This window comes from Ciconia boyciana, chromosome 5 (assembly GCF_034638445.1).
Source record: "Ciconia boyciana chromosome 5, ASM3463844v1, whole genome shotgun sequence".
Lineage (NCBI taxonomy): Eukaryota > Metazoa > Chordata > Aves > Ciconiiformes > Ciconiidae > Ciconia > Ciconia boyciana.
This window is the reverse complement of record NC_132938.1, coordinates 49,303,741-49,325,452: the sequence shown is the minus strand read 5'-3', so window position 1 is coordinate 49,325,452 and position 21,712 is coordinate 49,303,741. Positions and strand designations below refer to the sequence as shown.

At 40.8% G+C, this 21,712-nt stretch overlaps 1 protein-coding gene across 1 annotated transcript in view; it reads right to left on the bottom strand.

The window, feature by feature from the left end:
* The window catches only part of DCHS2 (dachsous cadherin-related 2), a 79,496-nt gene extending 59,491 nt beyond the window's left edge, over positions 1-20,005 (bottom strand). The window contains 6 exon segments of the mRNA XM_072863398.1: positions 1,345-1,576; positions 6,294-6,313; positions 10,880-10,895; positions 13,267-13,458; positions 17,478-17,508; positions 19,797-20,005. Of these exon segments, the coding sequence (XP_072719499.1) occupies positions 1,345-1,576; positions 6,294-6,313; positions 10,880-10,895; positions 13,267-13,458; positions 17,478-17,508; positions 19,797-20,005 (700 nt within the window).
* Between the last annotated feature and the right edge of the window lie 1,707 nt (positions 20,006-21,712).

The window sequence follows — 21,712 nt, the reverse complement described above, 5'->3', positions numbered from 1 at the left end:
TGGGAAAAAAGGCCAAAAGGTCACAATCCAAGGAAGAAGCCTTTCAAAAGAGAGGACCGCTGCAAAGCCAGTGCTGCTAGCATGATCCACAGGGCCTCTCTCTGACAAGCCTGCTGGGACAGTTTTAAAATGACCATTTAAATGCCTGTGGAGATCCAGCTCCCTAATTATTGATTGACCTATATATTTTTGGCATCAGTTATGCCCCAGAGAATCTGATTTGACAGGCAGTTAAAAGCCCACAGTTAAATAAATTCTGAAATAGCCAAGACAAGCAGACCGACTTCCTAAGAAGATTAGTTTCTTCTGTTCATCAGAATATTTGGAGGACCATATAAGAAAGTGAAAATAGGCACCATTTGGAAAGAATAGAGCCTTGCAACATTTCGTATGCCAAACAGCTAATATATACACATGTACAACAGCCCAAAAAATTCTTAAAACACACAAAATAACCCCCCGTGCCATGACCATTACGAAGCAAAACCATTGATCAGGATATATTCATATGCAAGGGCTGGCTCTCAGGTAAAATAGTAGCTGCAGTTTAGTTAACCACTCCCTGAAAGACACCGTGGACATTTGTAGATACACTGCTCATGTGCTTTCCAGCTGACGTTGATAACTATTTTAAGGTTGGAAAGCAGACTATAGGGGCTGCTTTGTGGCCATGGGAAAAGTAATTCAATCTGTGAGATTCAACTTGTCTTCAAAAAAATTCACCCAGATTTGCTTTTGCCATAATTGCTCTCATCGTCACTCCTTCATTGAACCTCTCTCCAGAAACCAGAAGGACGAAGAATCACAGCAGGAAGTAAAAGGCAGAAAAAGACATTTACAAAGCTAAACATTGAGTTAGACCAGGAGGCAGCTGGATATTATAAGACTGTGAGCAGAATGGGGACTTATTCTAGCACAGTGTGGGGAAAGATTAGGACAGAAACAGAGAGATGAAATGAAAGGACAAGCATCTTGAAGGGTCTTTTATTGCTCCTCAAGAGTAAGACCTAAACATTTCAGGAATTCAGATATTATTGTAAAAAATAATGTTTTGATTAGTTCTTACAATGATGAATGGATTTACGGCTGAAAATAGCGGACAAGTGGCATACTGCTTGTCCTGTATTGTACTGGCAAGTACTGTGTTTCCCATTCTCCTGTTTATTCCAGTGAATGCAAAGGCTTCATGTTAAACCTACATCCTCCATCTTGCTCTAGAATTATTTTCCAGCAGAATTTAAGTTTCAACTGTATGACATGACTCCAAATAAAAAAAGCATCATCAAGGAAAAGATACATGTTGTATAATTATAGCCTTTCTGAAATCATAGACTCATACAGTACCTGTGGATGTATCCACAGTGAAAAAAGAAGAAAATTCTCCCGGGACCAGTTCGTATGTGACAACGCCATATATTCCTGAATCTCTGTCTGTGGCAACAACATTGATGATCTCTGTTCCTGGCTGTGTGTGACTGCTGATGCTTGTCACATAGATGGCTTGTTCAAAAACAGGTTGATTATCGTTAATATCTTCTATCTCGATGTGAACAAAAGCTTGGGCACTCAGCCCACCCTGTTGGATAAATCAGAAAGATAAAAACAAAAAATAAGATCAATTTTAAAACCGTACACAAGAGAATGATGCACATCTGGCTTCAGCCCATCATTAGGAAACAGAACATGCTGCAACAATATTGACCAATTAAAATGTCTGTTAAAAACAACTTATGGTATCTGTAATACCCCAAAATACTGCATTTAGGCAAGCTACATGCTCAGAACAACTCCAGTGGGCTGACTGAGTACACAAAGAAGTTCAACTTCTTATGACGGTGAAGCCTGACCACAAAGTTATTTTTGTTAATACTAACAAGCACTACACATGCACAGCATGTCCTTGCTAGTTTAACCTCACTTGTCTTTACTGTAATCACCTACACACCACTTATTCCTTCACAGAAAAAAGTCAGGGCTTTCTGCCCCAGAAACACATGCCCCTCAGGTGACTGTGGTGCTCCAGTAAAGCGGGAATAACTTCTTTCTCTCTATGAGTCTTTCAGATTTAAAACCATGACCGTCATAACAGCAAATATGAGGCTTTTTAAACTATTGATTACAAACACAGACTGAGAGCAGACCAGTGCAGGACAGCCAAAAGCTGACCTGTCAGGCTGCTGCCAGCAAGACCTATCCTCAGTTTACCACCCTGGCAGGTTTAAGCGGTTCTGCTCATGCAGTGTGTGTGTGTTGTCTATACATATATATATATATTTGCGCATATATAAGCATGTATGTGTATATATCTCTCTCTATATGTATGTGCGTGTTCTTGTCTACATACCCACACCTTCACTTTGTGTACACAGAGACAGAACAATACCAAATTCGACTGAAGCACATACCTGAAATGATTCATTGATGTAAAATTCACAACTGATTACATAAAATTATTTCTAGCGCGTTTGTGATTTTGCAGGGAAAGAGGTCTCACCATGCTTTCTAGGGGGCTTGGCTCAACTTCTCTGCTCTTGTTTCTTTTCCCTACACAAAGAGCTGGGAAAAGAGCCAGGCCTTGGTCGCAGCTTCAGAACCATACCTCTTTGCAAGCCCAGCCCAGCCGCTGAGCTGCTCTCCACACGGCTGAAGCTCCTGCTACAGGTGCCCACCAAAAGCCCACTGAAATACCATGCGGGCAGCCATGGGACCACGTTTAGCCTTGCTTTGCAGTGAAACCGGAGAAGCAAGGAGCAACTGCCAGCTGGCTTATCAAACCATGCTACAGCAAAATCACGATTTGCCATGGCAAAGCACTGAATTTTGTGACAATCTGGAAAAAAGACAATTTTGTGGGTGCTGAAGCATAGACCCCACAGGGCCCTCAGTGAAAAAAATGGTAGTTTACTTCTCAGAGGCACTACCTCATACTCCCTCCATCAGTTTGGAGGGGTTCATATTTCCAAGGTTATTTTACAGCCGTAACAACTAGAGACATTTTTAAGAGAAAGCAGCTCCACTTGTGGCACAGCTAACAGTGAATGCTGGGGCACCGACATGTACAAGGGAGGCACAAAGCAGCACATGTATGTATAGCCTGCACATGCTGTATGCAGTACATTAAGATACAGACTGAGGAAGAATCCTGCACTCTTCAAAGTCACGCTGCGAGCACTGCGCTTGTACCAATTAGTCACTTACCAAAACCGCTGACATAGATCGGATGTTGGTGCATACACATGACAACCTATGCTGAGCAAGTCCAAACTTAATTTTGCAGTCACAGTAGCTATGATATAAAAAAAATAACTAGGTTGCATATTTCTGCAACCTAATTGTTCATGTCAATTATTTTTAAACCTGACCTTCATGAAACTATCCAATGATTCAGGCTGGATGCTACTCCTTTAGACTTGCCCTGCAGCATAACAATCTCCCCCAAAACTATTTTTGAAGGTTTGCTTATCATGTCCCCAGGGTCTGACTTACTTTTGGGCAAAAATACTATCTGTATTCTCCCCCACGTTTCTATAGTAATTTTTGCTTTGTTCTGTTTTTGTTTTTTCTTGCATGTAGTAATATTACCTCTGTTGGGTGGCAGTGACGTTCCCATGAAAGCTCAAGTATGTGGCAAATTAAGATGATCTCGTGCATCACGTGTCTATCTTTCACCCGCAGACTAGGAGATCTGGCCCACATTCTCCTGGCACGCTTGGGTTTTCTTCCAAAGAAAATAAGGCATGGCATGCTTCCAGGGCTCACGCTGCCGCAGAGGCAGCCAGCAGCCAGGACACGTGCCTGGGGACCAGGACTGTGAAGGGTACTGGGCTAGCACCAGCCTCAAACTACTGAGACAGCCATGAAACCCTGTGCTGGTATGGGGAAGTGGAGATGTGCAGATCTAGTGGGCTCACTGCCAACACCCCAACCCCACTTCAGGGTGAGCCCCTTCCCCAACACCTTGATTTCCACAGGAAGGGAATGCCTGCACAGGAGCTAAAAAGGGAGCCCTATGTGCTCTGTTCAAGACCACTGTCAGAAGATGCTCTGTGGCTCCACAGCTTTCAGGTACTTTAGGACAGGAATCAGAAACAATATTTTTAAGGGAAGAGGGCCAAGAAAGAAGCGAGGTCAAGAATAAAAAGCATCTACAAAGAGGCAAAGCTTGGAACAGCATGAAACCAAGCTGCAAAAACTCAGGAGAACTTGTATTAAACTGCTTCTTCCAAGTTTCATTATTGCTAAACAGACATAAAAAAGAAAAACCAAAAAACCCACTCTCCAGCCAATTTGTATTTATCCTAGGGAGTTACGTAAAGACTGCAAAGTCTTCGGAAACCGATTAATTTTAAGTATATGGGGGAAGCAAGTTGGAGACCTACTAACTACCTAATTTCTCAGAAGACCGACCAAATTTTATGATGGAGACAGATCCTTCTTTTCCTGAAGAAGCAGTGTATACCCTCACACGTGAGTCAAGTACAACATTAACTTATTAATTTAGGATACTAAATGGTTATGGCCCAGTTCTTGCTCTGGCTATGAAAACTTTCATGTATGATCCCAGGTGAGAAGGAACAAACTGTTTCTATTTCTAATCACATGGATATACTTAATCTACTCAGAAGCAAGCACAACGTAGTAGATCTTCCAAAATATCAACGTTGATTTAAACAAGTTTGTTGCTGACAGAAAATTACACTTGTCAAAATATGTTACTAGCAACAGAAAGCCACAGTTGTTTGTTTTGAAATCCCTTTTCTCATATGTTCAAGTATTTTTAACTACTGTTGTGCTGTCTGATGCGACAAAAAGTCCCAATTATAACAGCTTCTTCATCAGAATCCTGAGAGTTGTGTCCCCCATGGAACAAAAAGGGGACATAAGAAACTACCACCAAGTCAAAATAACCACAAGTAATATTTTCTTTCCTTTGGGAGGACCAAATTTGTGTGAAAATATAAAGCTATTAGTACACCTCTTTATCATGTCTCAAGAAAAATAATTATCCTGCCCTTGGCAGGAGAGACTCTTTAGCTTAATAAGTAGGAATGGTGCTACTTTGAATAGCTGTATTTCTTCGTCTTGATGCTGTAAAATGCTTAAGAATCCATCAAGATTTCCATGACAGCCTCCAACATTTTTGTCAGTAAATTGTGCTGTCAAATTTTTGTTCCAAACTGAACTGTGATATACAGCATCTCTGACATGAAGACATATTTTCTTTTTTTGTGTGTTAAACCTAAAAGATATGTCACCTTGAAGTTGCAATGCTGTCAAAATGGAGAGACACCGCCAATTATTTCAAAAGCCTTAACTTCTTCAGAAGCTTTGCTTGTGAGTGTTCAGCCTTTATCTCTATGTTTCAATAGCTTCAGTGTAAAAGACAAAGAAAATTGGACAAGCAATGTGGTTTACCAAAAAGCAAGAGATGAAGAACAAAGTATTTTTCTATGCAGAAAGGCAGTAAGAGTCACTAAGGTTTCAGTATTATTAGAAGTTCTTCAGAGTCTAAATAAACACCAACCTATGTAACTGGCAGAGTTTACAAGTTTAATGAATGATTGTTCTGGTACCCGTTTAAAGATGAGCAGTAACATCAAAGGTGGTAATGCCACACTCTACATTGACAGACAATTCCATAATCTGCTGCAAGTGATGTAAATTGAAAGAGTTCAGAATACACTATAAATTCCACCCAAAATGTATCATTGCACTTCAGCCTTGAAGCCCAAGCCTGGTCTCTTCTTTCCATATAAAACTTCCACTTACAATCTCATCATGTCAAATTGGTAGTTATGCCCGTTTATTTTTTTGTTCTTTTTTTAAAAGGAAACACTCCATGAAAGAAAAAATACTCTTACTATTCAGGTGAACTGCTTACCTACTTGTCCCTCAGTATGTCAAAGCTCCTACTCTGAGCAACAGACCTTGAAAGTCATTACATCCAATTGCATACAAAATACGTGGTTGTGAAGGAATCCAGGCGTAGTATTGGAGTCAATGCTATGAGGCAGCTTTAGCCAAGTGTCCTGTGACAGCGAGGTTGGCTTATGCACAATACTTAAAGCTAAAGCTCAGTCTTTCCTCTCCTTTTTTAATTTTTCATGTATGTGCACTTTAATTGCCTATACAAACATTCTCAAAGCATTGAAGTTGAATTTTGAAAGACTGCTTTCTACAAGAAGTGGTAACACCCATCTGTGTAAGGAAGAACATAATCCTGAGTAAACTCAGTAAGTGATAAACTTGAGAATACAGTACAGATGTGATCATAATCCTCTATATAACTGTACCTTCATATTTAGCAGATGCACTTGTATATGCAATTAGATGAGACTTATGATCTACTTTAAAGCACCATATTTAAAATTCTTAGTTTTTTATTTTAGTTTCTACAGATGCATCTGATTTTGAAGTAGTTTTCAGCACACAAAAAACCTGAGCTTTTAAAAAAGAAAAATCCAGAAAAGGATAAAAAGACTTAAGACTCACAAAGATAGAAATCTAGAAAATATGGCAATTAAAAGTCTTATTATCTTAATACTAATCAACTGGCGATGAAAAGAAGCATCCTTATTTCTTTTATAGGGAATGCTAGGTCTTCAGTTTTTCAGCTGCTACATAATCATTGCAAAAGGTTCAGTAATTCAATACACCATTGGCATTGCATTGCAGGTCTGCAGACCACCTCACTGCTGTCAAAAGCACCTTCATACTGTGCTACACAAAGCTACCTCGGCCACAACAGATACCCTGTAAGTCCTTGCAGCACTCACAAGATCTTCAGAGCACTCTCTCTGAACCCGAGTACTGGACATGCCCTGTAGCCTGCACATGCAAAAGTAGCTCTGTGCCACTGTGTTGCTAACAGCAGCTTCTAACAAGAGGACAGGGAAGGAGCAGCCCAGATTAGCAGATGAACATATGGGATAGTATCCCTCCACACTGCATCCCCAGGTCAGACAGTCAGGTCTGCCAAAGGGCTGCAGGGCTCTACCCCCACGCTCCAGAGCCAAGGCAGGCTGCATGCTCTTCTGCTTCTCTCCATCATTTCCCTGGCAGAAATTATTTCCATGGGTTTTGTCCTATGACATGGACACCCTTTCCCTTGGAGAAAATATGGCCCAAAATCATCAGATCTTAGTCCAGGCAAAGGCTAACAGATGGGTGGGGGGAAGAGAGAAGCACTGGTGGAACGAGTCCCATGGCTGGAGCACTGGGATGGAGGGCTGTAGCCAGCCCTTCAGGAGGGATAGGCAGGGCAGGCAAGGTGGAGCTGTCGCACTATATGTAAGGAAGTGGTTTGATTGCACAGCCCTTACAGTTAGTGATGAAGTGGTTGAGAGCCTCTGGGTGAGGATTAGGGGGTTGGAAAACAAAGGAGATGTTGTACTGGGTGTCTACGACCGATCACCCAGCCAGGATGTAAGCACGGATCAGTTATTCTAGAGGCAATTAGGAGAAATTTCTAGATTTGAAATCTCCTTATGGGAGATTTCAACTTCCCAGACATCAACTGGGAATATCATGCTGCTGTGACAAGCAGGTCTTGGAAATTCTTGAAGTTTGTAGGACATAACTTCTTGTCACAGGTACTCAGTGAGCCAACCAGGAAAGATTCCTTCCTAGACTTGCTATTTTTGAATAGAGAAGGACCCACAGCAGAGGTGATGGTAGGTGGCTCTCTTGGCCACAGTGGCCATGAAATAGTTGAGTTTAAAATTTTCAGTGTAATGAGAAAAAAGGACAGCAGAGTTGCTACCCTGGACTTTAGGAGAGCAAACTTCAAGCTATTCAGAGAGCTATTTAGCAGAGTACCCTGGGAATCTGTTTTTGAAGGCTCAGGAGTCCACAAGTGCTGGTCAGTCTTTAAGAACCACCTTTTAGAAGCACAGGAGCAGGCAATCCTGTGTCGTAAGTCAAGCAAGCAGGGCAGAAGACCAGCTTGGCTTAACAGGTAACTCCTCGTGGAGCTCAAGAGGAAAAAGAAATTGTATGATCTCTGGAAGCAAGGTCAGGCTTCACGGGAAGATTACATAGCTGTGGTTCATATATGCAGGGAGAAGACACAAAAGACCAAAGCTCAATTAGAGTTGAAACTGGCCAGCGTTGTTTCAGATAACAAGAAGGGCTTTTTAAAGTATGTTAATAGCAAGAGGAGGTCTAAAGAAAATATTGGACCGATACTTGTTGAAGATGGTCATCTGACTAATAGGTACGAAGAAAAAGCAGAGGCATTCAATGCGTTTTTTGCCTCAGTCTTTGTGCTAAACTCTTCTCCCTGGTATCCAGCAATAGGACGCGTGGGAATGGTGCAAAGCTGTGCCAGGGAAGGTTTAGACTGGACATTAGGAAGCATTTCTTTACCAAGAGGGTGGTCAAATACTGGAACAGGCTTCCTAGAGAGGTGGTCAATGCCCCAAGCCTGTCAGTGTTTAAGAGGCATTTGGACAATGCCCTTAACATGCTTTAACTTGGTCAGCCCTGAATTGGTCAGGCAGTTGGACTAGATGATTGTTGTAGGTCCCTTCCAACTGAACTAGTCTATTCTATTCTACCACTACAGTGGGCATGGCTTCCTCAGGCCAACAAGTCAGGATGAAAGACACATGCCCTGAAGTGTCTTCAACCCTGACAACATCTCGAAGCTGTGACTGTAGACCAGAATAAAAAGGAAACTCAAACAAAAAACTCCATCCTTCCCTTCTCACTCACAATGTGTCCAAGGAAAAAAGAAAAAAAAAAAAAGCTGTGGAGCACAGACACATTTAGAAGTTACCTGAAGCACTACATGCTAGTGAATCCCAGCATATGCCGAAACCAGAGCCTAACAGAGCCAGACTGGGGAAAAACAGGCAAAATGACAAAAAGGCACTGGGGCACAGATTTTCAAACAAACCCACCAAAAGCCTCCCACCACCATTCAATGGCAGCCTTCAAATCATCATTAAGGGCAGTCCTATCACAGCACTCAAGAACCTCACTTGGAGAAAACAAAACCAAGGCAGTCCACTCCACAAAGGGAAAAGACAAAAACCCCACAAACCCAAACCTCTGGACTCTCAGTAGGGTATACAGATGTGGCGTTGCACTCTTTACAGTGGTGGGGGACAAGGAGTGGTAGAACACCCTGCCTGTGCTCTGCAGTTTTTGAAACTGCTTGCCACACTGATGAAGAGAGATGGTATGCTGGTACATGCACTCTGTTACCTACAGAGATGTTTGCTGCTGGAATTGGTCTATGCCTGGTAGCAGCTCTCACAAGTGTAGGTCATCCAGTCTTCCCCAGCTTTTGAAGAAAACTGTGTGGGCCAGCTCCTCCCAGAGTCAAGGCTGGACACTCCTGAACACTCCTCATTATGCACCAACCTCAAGATTGTGCAACTCAGATTTTGGCTTTGAAGGCCAGACAACTGTTGTCTGTAAGCAGATAGTACAGATGCCACTAGACAGAATTTAAATTAGCATTATTCTAATTAAACTTCTCTGGATTGTGACAGGTTTGGGGTTTTTTTTTTAACAGCTGCAGGCATTCCTGTTTATTTGGTTGAAAGAGAAAGAGAAGTGATGGGCATCATAAAAAATGCAAATGAACGAACAAAAAGATTGAATTATGCATGATACATAGCAATACAATTTGCCACTGTACAGCAGCAAAAATACGAGCTGTTAAAAAAAGGTTTCCTGTATGAAAATGAATTAATGTTAAGACTTTTTAAGGCAGAATTACACAAAACAAGCATATGTAAAGCATAAATTTACATAAGTAGTAGTTTGGAGACCCTCAAGCAAATAGGGAAAAAAAACCCCAACCCCACACAATGGAGTGTCCATTTCAGTCACGTTGTGAAAGCAAACAAAAAAAATCCAAATAGAAGAATTAAAACATATCAGACCCAATTTACACATATTCAAAACCAAAAATGTAGTAATTTTGTGCCCTATACTGCTTTTGAGAACATGCAAATACTTTTATTAGAATTCCTGTTTTTCCATATTTTCCTCTTTGCAAGATGATTTCACAGTATGCCTCATCTATATCTCTCTCAAGTGTTTGTGAAGGTTCCCCAACCAACATACCTTCATCTGATTGTCTTCTTTTTTTTCCCAGAAAGAAAAAAAAAATGACAATTTTAACATCATCATAAGAAATTTTCAGCTGACTGTAAATTCAAAGATGCCCCAAATGCCTACTGAAACTCTGATCTGTCACAAGTGCAGAAATACAGCTATTGTGACTAAGGGTGCGGTTTGAACTCGGGGTATCCCAGGCAGAGCTGGCACGTGAATCACAGGAGGGTCACCTTCACTACTGGAGCAGCTCTCGGAATGCCACAGTCTAGATGGAGACCCAAGGAGAGGGCTAAATGAAGATGCTGTGGGATTCAGTGCAAACACCTTTCTATAAACCTAGCTACATGATTTCTTTTCAATATAAAAGCATTTCAAGGAGTACCACCAAATATGTATGTGAAGTAAGTGACTTTGGGACCAAAATCAGTGCTGTCAGCTGAAAAGGCTAATACTAACATTATGATCAGTCCTGTCCCCGCTTAATCAGTGAGAGTGCTCCCACAAGCTCTCACAGGATGTTTATTTAACAACAGTTTAACAGAATCTGTTTTCCACTTGTCTCTCATGTGCAATTTCAGTTCTCCCGTTACACTTTCTACACAGTGCATAAAAGACATGACCAACAAGCTCCAAAACCATGTAATGGAGTAGGCATGAACAGGTGGAGGAAACTGAGAGTATTGCTGTAAGACTAACTGAGCACCACCTGGAAAATGCTTTCTTTTCCTCCTCACTTCTAATTAACTTTGTTATTTTCTTTCCTTTTCATCTCTCTCCCTCCCCTTTGTCAACAGTGACCCTTCACTCATCCTCTGTCTTTTCTGCACACATTTGTCCCCTGATCACAGCCTCCACTTTGGACCCCACACCTAACATCTTTAATCCATCAAAATCAGCAGCAGAATGCCAGGAGATAAAATATCCTACTACAATTCTGCTGTAAAGGTGGAGAGTGGCTCAACATAAGTTCAGGTATACTGAAAATTTTGAAAAGCTAATATTGAATTTAGGTGCTTTAGTATTTAGGTGTCAGATAAACTAATTTTTAGAAGAGAAATCAATGAGATCTACATAGTGCTGAGTTCCACTAAGAAGATCAAGTCCTGCCTGTCACAGGCAAGGCAATCAAAAACTGAACCCCCCTCCTCATTACTGAACTTCTGAAAACACAAGGTCCCTAAATGAAGATAACTGACAGATCGATTTTAAAATGAAATAATCTATAGTTTCAATGCATTGGCTGTTTTCCTTTAACTTTTGACATAAGATTTATCACTAGAGAAATAATTTAACCAAAAAATGCATCAAGCTTTTTTTCATGTAAACCCATTTTCTTTCACATTTTCAAAATAATCTTCTGGACCAGACTGGGTATCTAAGAAAGTTGTCAGAATTTCACTGCTATTGTCCAGCTCTCACTTAGCCTTTATTAATAAGATTAATCTTGATATTCCAGATACGTGTATGTGTTCTTTACATTTATACAGCTTCAACCATGTATATAAGAGAAAAAACAATGAAGTTACAAACTACAGCAGAATACATAATTTTCTGCTGTTATATGTTGTAATACTGACTGCTTTATTCTTCAAGGCTTGGAAATCTGTACTCAGGTGTAGGCTACAAAATTTTGCCTGGAAAGGAATTTTGAAGACAGAAATCACAAATCAGAGAAATTCCAAAATGGGCACATAGACTTACTTCTGCTGGAAAGATTACAGATACTATCGTAACTAAAATACATACGTTCTTAAATTATCAGACGTTCAAATAAGATAGAGTCAGGAAAAAAAAATATACAAACAAACAAACAAAACATATTCTTACATGATTGTTTCTCCTCAAAAGAAATCTATGGGGAAGAAAAGGCACACTGCTAAAGGCACTATTAATACAAGAGAATGCTTCTGTAGCCTCTGAAATAAACACTGAAATTACACATATATCCAGATTCAACAGCATACAAATATACCCTCAACTACTACATTCTGAAAATGCAACAATTAATACCAAGCATCAACTGCAGCTATTTAAGTTCATCTACTCATGAATATGGAAATCATAGTTCACCAAGTTTCTTTAGTGTACTGTAACAAAAAGCACAGACATTTCAATGAAAAATATGGTATTTCTAGCACAACTGTATTTTTTAAAATTTGTATTAGATACGCTTAGGACAATATCTTAAAAGCAAGGTTAATATTCATAGTATGAAATAAAGACTGTATAGCCTGAAACAATTTAATCTCAATGTTTTTCAGCTCAAATTGTGCTGCAAAATGTGACCTGAATAACATTTTTTAAAGTGTCCTTATGCTAATTTTAAAATTTGAAGCCAGCCAGTAACCTTTTTCTTCAGCCTCTTCACAGTTCACTACTAAAGCTGAAGAAAGTTAAGAAAAGTACTGGCTGGTCTCTTTCTGAGCCTCTCATTGCAAATCGTCTTTGGATACTTTCATAACACCCAGCAATTATTTTCTTACAGTCTTTTTCAGGAGTCACGCTACCAAAATTTTCTGTTACGTGGCACCAGGTAGACCAAGTCTCCACACCCAGACATCCTAATGTGTTCCCACCACAACGACCATCTCCTCACCCTCCTTGCCAAACAGAGATCTGAAAAGGTCTGTTTCAGGCACATACAACTACCCTGCCCACGCTGTACCATGAATACCCACTTCCAAGCACCAGATCTTGTAAAGTGGGAAAACTTTCAGACATGCTGCTGCAGGGAAGCTGTACCCAGCCACAGCAGCAGCAATGGCATCAGCTAGCTGGAAGGGACAAGGAAAATTTATGCAGGAAAATCACTGACACTCACAATAGCCACAGCAGCTCTAGCACAAGTTCCTGATTTATTACTGCTGCAGTCATCTTGAAAGCAGGGAGCAGCGGTAACCTGGAGTCCTGGTTCCAAGATGAGGAGGAAAATCAGCAGGGACTAACATATCCTAGAAGCGGTTTTGAACAACTTGTTTAGGAGTAATTGGGGATTTCACAGCCAATTTCATCTATTTGGGTCAAAATTGATGGTTCATGAAGTATCACTTTCTGCCCTCTGTAGGGGTAAGAAATTTTATTCAAATTCATGCGATTTTTATATACTCATGACATTCTCATTTAAAAGTATACAGCACATCCAAATTTGCAAATGCATTCACAAATCTGGCAGTATGGAAAGGCGAAACTTACCCCATCCGTAGCTTTTACTAAGAGATCATAAGTGGTTGGATCTCCTTCTCTGTCAATGTCTTGAGACACACAGATCTGCCCAGTACGTGGGTCAATCTGGAAGGCTTTGGATTTTTCGTAATAATGAAATCCATCGTAAAGAAAATACTCAATTTCACCAAACTCGTCAGCATCTGCATCTGTTGCCTTGACCTGTAGGGAAACAACAGAGATAAAAAATGAAGCCAGCGAAACTATTACTCATTCATTCAAAAATCACAGATGCTTTTTTAAAGTTACCTGTTTGTGTTGTAAAAAATGTATTGTGTATACACACAATAAATACAAACACACTCTGCTACCTAAGCTGCCTGTCTGCAATTTGTAAAATAATGAGTCAGCTACTGACAGTGTAATTATTGCAACAAACATATAAGATCGATTAGACCTGTCTAACATTACTTGTTTATCTGTCAATAATTATCTCAATCAAGTGGACTTCCTGTGACTGGAAAAGCCATGCACATTAAGTCATGTTACTAGGCCATACCTTAAGCTACTTTCCCTTCATGTTATTTTTACCAGTGGAGGTAGGTCTTATGAAAACCATGTCACACATAGATGAGAAAAGTGCCGCAGAACACTCTTACCCAATGTATTTTCTAAAAGACTCCCCAGAGCTTAATTTAGTATTTCATTTGAAAGATGGCTTGGTGGCACAGTGATCCATACAAGTTAAGGACTAGAGGGGGTTTTAATCTCCAGTCCTCTCTCCAAGGAGCCAGAGCTCTACCAACACAGCTAAACGTGACCGTCATGTGCACGCGCAGCACAAAGCAAGAGATGCACAGACTGCAGTAAGTCCCTGTGAGAGACTTAATTACCTTGTCAGTGGAGTCTTGCATGTAGCTGTAACTGCTGAATGACAAGGAAGCCCAAGATAATTTCTTTTCAGCTATATTAAGTACATCTAAAAGGCAGCGTGAATTCTGCTGTAAATCCCAAACAAATGTCGTAAATAACTACTTTAAAGAAAGACTTCCTTCAGAGGGAGATTCCGCTGCAACCACATGGCATCAAGTGGGAAAAGATATATATATATATAAACTAAGTCCTGCTGGCAAGGAAAATGGGTGGCAAGAGAAAACCTAAATGGGAGATGGTTAGGGGCTGTAGCAGGGCAATGGTAGCCATGGGGCGGGGAAGCCTGATCCCAGGCACAAAATGGCTATTTCCAAACAGAAACACATGAGCTCCTCCCCTTCTTTCCAGCTATTCTCAGTCTTCTTGTGTTACCAATGGATCAGACTGGACCAGCATGCTGGATGTACACAAGATGCTTTCAGAACCCTGTGAAAACCTGGGGTGACTTTCAACATGCTGCATCACCTTCCCTCAGCCAGGCTTTAAAGGACTCACAAGCATTACATAAACCGTAGGGAGACAATACTGTTTAGCTGAACGTATAATTAAGGCACCGACTAGTCTAGAAAGCATAAAACCCCAATAATTTAAACCATCAGGTGATTTTAAATTTTAATACAGAACATAGCTGAAAGTTTTTTTCTAACACTAAAATTTTTCTTTTTACACACATGGGGGAGAGACAGAAATCAACACACCCCTTAAAATATTTTAATAAATATTTACTGTAGCAATAGGTTTTGCCAATACCACATGCATATGACCCGAGTGAGGAGACGCTGAGGGAACTGGCTTGTTTAGCCCAGAGAAGAGAAGGTTTTGAGGGGATTTAACAGGAGCACCCCAGTGCCCAAGAGGAGGTTACTGGAAAGACAGCACCAGGCTCTGTCCTCAGGTGCAGGGCAGGAGATGGGGAAACAGTGGTCACAAGCTGAAGCTGGAGAGGTACTGGCTGGACCTAAGGCGATATTTTCGCTATGAAGATGATTCAGCACTAGAAGAGGCTCCCTGCCCAGAGGGGCTGGGGTCTCCATCCTCAAGTTTTGAGACCCAACTGGACAAAGCCTGAGCAGCCGGGGCTGCACCAGAGATCTCCCACCGCCCCCTCCATCCCCAGTGGGGCCAAGGAATAAATGCTGCCTGGCTGCGTTAGCACCGCGACACAACTCTGCTGCTTCACCAGCCACCAAAAGTCAAGTCAACAGGATGCTCGAGTGTGAAACTCTTGCTCTTTGGACAAGGGGTGGATTGGTTAAATAAGTATTTGATAAACAGAAAAGTTTTCTACATTGCACCTTCAATTTCACAGCTCTCTGATAACAAAATATTTTGCGCTGAGTTTGGCTCTTCTCTGGCATGTTCCATTGTGAAAGTTTTCACTTAAATTTACAAAGATCTCAGCAGAAAATAATTTACAAAAATAAGTATACATTAAAAGAGCCAGTATTTTTAGTTCTCTTTTTGTCATTATTGGAGATACTTAAAGGATTTCTCCTCCTCAGCTGGTTTCATTTTCTACTTATTATTCGAAGACAATCAATCCTGTGTTTTTTCCATCAGCCTACCTGTGCAAGTACAATGCCTGAAGACCTTAATGGAGCTCCGGAAACCTTATTATTGCAAAGCCTGAGAGTTAAAACTGGCGGGTGTTCACAGAGGAGACCTGTGCCAGCCATCACCTGCACCTGACCCAGGCTGGCAAGGCGAGACCCACAGCCATCAACCACAGGCAGGGCAAAGGCGGGGGTCTGCACATGACTGCCCCTACAGATAAACATCTGTCAGGGTTTTAGGCATGGTTTCAAAAAAGACCAAGCAGGCCAGGCCAGGGACTATTGCTAGCAATAAGTTTGGATGAGGTCATCCTGTTTTGGGGACATAAATGAATTTAGCTGCATGGACACAAGCTGTGCCAGGTCATTTGGCCTTAGAGCCCCAGAACAGCCCTTGGCTGCTTCTCCTACTAGTACAAACATGGCCTTAAAGACCAGTCAGTGCCTTCATCACACGCTCACTTCTTTGCCTATAGAGGAATTGTTTTGGCATTAAGATACTGAACTGGGACTGAATTAAAACCAAATGAACAAAAACATGGCTTGGGAAGGCTGGAAAGCATAGAAGTGGGGAAAGGGAAACCATGTAAAAAACGCCAAAGCAAATTATAAAGCTAAAACTTATTCTAGACCAGTTACTTCCATCAGAATTTTAAAATCACAGACAGCCCAAAAGATACACGTGTTACTTCAATTAGCTGGGGTTTTTTTCTTTGTTGGGTTTTTTTTGTTTGTTCATTTGTTTGTTTTTAAGCACCCTGTGGACTCTCCACTTCTGCATGGGATGCTTGAGATTTGCTGTATTTCAGAAGAATTATCGCTGTGACAGTGATTGTGCCACATACTCCAATGCATCCCTTTTTTTCCAAATGGTTTCTCAGAGCACTGAAGGCCATTATACCAGAGTTTCTGGTGCTGCAAATCGAAAGCTCCTCCATGGGAGCCCTGTGGTCACAGAGCCCGTCACGCTTCTTTCACGCCCTTGCAGTTTGCATCCCACGGCTGCAGCACAGGGTGCAATGTGCGGCCACTCCTGACCCCAGTCCAACCACTTGTTCAGGGTAAGCTAAAGGCAAAACTCACACTCAGCTTCAGCAGAACAAAGATCCGGCCCTAAAAATGCTTTACAGCTGTATATAAATCAAGTCTACAACACACATATTTCACCAGCCTTGTACTTCATTATTTCTGTCATAAAAAATAGTAACACATAAGCCTCGTGTGCTCTCGGTACTCTGCCACCCTGATGCTATGGAACAGTAATTCACTTGGCCCTTATAAGAAAAGTATTTCAATTTATTTCTTGTGCCTGAAATCTAATGTGGGTGACAATACTGAAAGGTTCTGTCTCCCTATGCCTGCATGCAGTTACATGTGTAAATGCTAACATTTATGTCTGCAATTGAGCGTGGGTGATTAATTACAGGTGTGAAATTCGAGGGTATTGTTAGAAGTTTAGCCCATTATGTTCAGCGACTTGTTTTCTTTCTTGTAAATTATGCAGTCCTCAGACTTTGAACAGTATATGAAAAGGAATAATGAATGATTAATTTAAATAAAAATGCTTCAGTTCAAAGCAATACAAATTTGAAGGTCTAACTGTGATCAACTTCAGTTACTTTAATCATCTCTCAGGGAGCAGAACTAAGTGGCATCAATTTTTGCATTTATAAAAATATGATCTTTCTCCCTGTTCAAGTCCTTCACATCCCTTCAATTTCCACCCACTTAACAGTCCTTTTTTTAATCACTCACCATGGAACCTTTGGCCTGAACAGGGAAGAATCTGGAATTAAAAGTGAATGAAAAATTTACTGTAGCAGACAGCTGAGGCTGAATGGCACTACACCTGAGGTCAGGGGAGCAATTAACTATTACTGATGCAATCTGATTTAGAAGGGGGAACCCAGTGAAAACATGCTAACAAATTCAAGTTTTCAGATGCAGACGAAGGGAGCAAGTTACCGCAGATCTTAGAAATTAAAGCACACGGTAGTCATGGTCCAAAACACGTTGGGTTATGATAGCATACTGCGCTAGTACCAATTCTATGGAGTATTACAGCAGTTAAGTGCTCGAGAGCTGTGAACTACAGAAGTCCAAACAGGAGGAAATGAAGGCAGCAGCAAGAATTTTCACAGTGGATTGATCAAGAGTGTTGTATGTCGGCAATATCACAGAGGTGACAGAGCTGAAAGGATTTATATGCCTTGGAGATGCGGGAGGCAAGAGTACCAAGCTGTAACACCTCTGTTCTGAAAGTTAGGCTGAATATGAGATTGGGATCTAGGAGAAAAGAAAAAGGGGGGAAAAAGAAGAGTTATGCTCACAGGGCCTCTCTCATTCTTTCACTAAATATGTTTTCAATACACTAAGTTGAAGATGCATGTTATTAAGGAGTGTAAACTTGGGAATAAGGAAAGACAGGACAAAGTATTTCCCCAAGAAACATTTTTAAAAGCCAAAAGTCATGGTATGGACAGCTACTGGCTGAACTTCTCCCGTCAGTCATGCTTTCTGTGGCCTACATCCTTTAGTCTGTTTGTACACTGTCTAGACTGCAAATCCATCAGAGAAAAATAAAGTTTCTTCTGTCCGGTTGACACTACCAATAAAGTAATAAATGGTCAGAATGCAGACATCCTCTCAGGAGAAGGAAAAAGAGGGACCTAGAGAAATGTTATGGAGAACAATTAAAAAAAAAAAGCTGATCCATCAATGTGATGCTTAAACAGACAGATTAATGCATGAGGGTAATAAATGGTGGAAACTGGTAGACACCAAAGGGTGTAAGAAGATAAAGAAGGAAAGAAAAATAGTCATTTAAAGAGACAGATTAAGACAGTGTTGGAAGTGCAGAAATGACCTTTATTTGCATATGGAAAGAGGGGCTAATCTCAGAGAAAAGAAAATAAAGGGAACCACTATGTAATTAAGGATTATTAACCTCTGTACACTTTAATCCTATAACACATGTGCTGGTTTGAATGAAGAAGAAAATGCTGGCAATACACTTAAATAGGAGGGAACAGAAATATCTTGTCCAGTGTTATGCTAAAAGTATGGAGAGACTTTAAAGCTAATAGAAAGCAAACATTTGGCAGGTCCTAAGCTGGTTCCATTCACTTCAGTGGAACTATGACAACTCACAGCCATGGGCAATCTGTCCCCATATTTTACAGGCATGAAACAATATTATCAATAAATAACAAACAAGATTATAGAGAATTATATCAGCTCCTAAAGCCCAGACTGTTTTAAACACTGATTCGTTTTAAGAGAAAAGTCCCCATTTTGATTTTTTGTTTGTTTCCACTGCTTCAAAATCCTCAAGCATATATTTAACTGTGTCACCCTACTGTTTCAACAGATTAAAATAAAGATCCTGTCTATTGATTTAGATTTCTTCACTCTCTTTCCTAGGCATTATTTCCTGGTTTATAACAACTGAATATATTTCAAAGAGCAGAGCAAATATTTTAAATTACATGCAAAATGGGAGAAATGACCTGTGCACACAAAACCACCTCAGAAAATACAATCTTATTAGCCGTGCAGATCAAAAATTCAGGGCCATGCACTTTGCATTCTATGTAAAGACCATTTCTAGGATTTAGAGAGTATGCAGCCTTAAAGCTGACTGCTTTGCAATGCTGAATTTCACATGTGAGTGACCAGAATTAATTTTATAGCCTTCAGATTGACAGAATAAAAGTAGACTACAATGGGAAATAGCAAGCAGTTTGGCCAAATAACTCATGACAGTGGTCACCTCTGATAGCAATTAAATGAGACTAAAAAATATTAAATAATTTTTTATGGCTTAAGAATTGCTCCTGTAGCACATATTTTGTCAAGTTTACTCCATTTGATTTCAGCTAACCAAGATACAGCTTTCACAGCTCATAAAATCTGTTTGGGGGACCCTTAATGTCAGAGCTTAAGGCAGATTTTTATTTTGTGCATAAAAAAGTGTGTTTAATTCTTTCAGTTGTACTGATATTGTGAAAAGCAAGTTAATTGCCAGCAGTCAGTTTTAAAGAAAATCAGAACGTAATGTAAATAAAAACATACTCCACTACTCCAAAATCCTCATCATCAAAATGTAAGGACACAATAGATGGATACAGACATAGGGAGACTACCAGGAAACTGAAAGGAAATGGTTCAACGATAGAGTTACACTGCTGATGAATGGTATAAGAATAGCCCTCTCCTGCAGACATCACCAACCCAAAATCCAACGTCCAGTGAAAGGACTGAAGGACACCAGGCCTGTTCATGGCGGTACGGCAATGCCCAGTGGCCGACCCTTACCAGATGAGTGCTGCAATTCCACATGCAGGCAACCCAAACACCACCAGAATGGCTGACCACCAATATTTTGGAAATATCTGCTACACCAGACCTTCGTGCCACGTCCCTGGCCACAGGGAAGGAGAGGAGCAGCCTGTGTTGGTGGCATGCTGTCAGTAAAATGAGGTTGTAGAAATACTGGTAGGGGAATTACCAGTAGTTGATATCCTTCAAGAGTTGTTTGAGTGTAACTGTGCCTGTGAGATTAGCACATGAGCTGCCAGGAACACACATCATCCAATGTCTTTAATTCGGTGCCCTCACTTGTAAACCTGTTTGGCAAGAAAATGGTATATAAAATACAAACCAATGATTTTCAGCTCACAGCTGCCTGAGGCAGTGCAGACAATAATGCTGATGCCAAACCTGAAAAGAGTTTTAATACATTACTTCTCTGGATATTTATCTCTCTGTCTCAACATGCTTGATCACTGTCCATCTCCCTTGTACTGCAGGTTTAATGCACAGAAACAGGAATAAAGCTTCAGATCTCCTTGCTTAAGTCCTAAATGAGCCTTTACTTCAAGAACAGGAACTGTTTGCCTTAGGACTTAGCCTGTCCTTGAACAGCAACTTGCAGTGACAACAGAAAAAGTCCCACTCTTCATCCTCAAACTGGGCCCTATCTGGAAAACCACAAACCAAAATAACATCTGGAATTTAAGCTGAACATTCAACTGGCATTGACACTCACTTTGCCAACCACCACAGTTACCACGTACTCCAAAAAACAAAGAACAGCAAAATCCTTAGTTCTCATTCATTGATGCAAAATATCTTCACTGTGCTAGTCGGGTCAATGGACTTGACTAATGTCAATCTTTCTGCTTTCCTTTCACGTCCTATAGCACAGAGATTACCACAGCTGAACAACTGACAGCAAGCGCTACACAGACATGACCTTGCTAACCTCTCCTGCAGCAGTTGCTGATTCCCCCAGGTCATTCCCAGAACCGTCGTCAGTTTTCCAAAGGTGCTCATGGTAACTGCTTCATTCAAGTTCCATCAGAAACATTGATTAATTAAATCTCAACAACCTTTAAATTAAAAGTACAGAAATCTAAACACAAGCAGAGCGAGGGCTGGACACAGATGTACACGGGTGTCAAGAGACTCATTGCAATTCCCACACTGGAGATGTCAACCATATAATCAGGGATGGTGTTCAGGCTACTTAAAAGTACATGGGTAGGTTAGTCCCGGAAAAACAATGCCTAGAAAACAAGAGGAACCTTGTAGCCATGCCACTCCATTTGGAGAGGAAGAGCCGCTCATCCCTGCTCCCACCCTGCTTGCTCCTTCTGTACTCACCACCTTCGGCATTAAGAAAAAACCAAACAAAAAACCCCCACCCCTCTAACATAAATGCCGGGAAAACAGAATCACAGAATTGTATAGTTGGTTGGAAAAGGTTGGAAAAGACCTTTAAGATCAGCAAGTCCAACCGTAAACCTAACACTACCAAGTCCACCACTACACCGTGTCCCTAAACGACTCGCTTTTCCTCAGCTGAGTTCCCTACAATCCACTGGAGTGAGAATCAAACAAGTGAAAATTCAACTCCTCTTCCCCAGCTAGAAGGTGCAAAATACCATACAGTGTGCTCAGTTACAATACAAAGGCTCAATTACAGC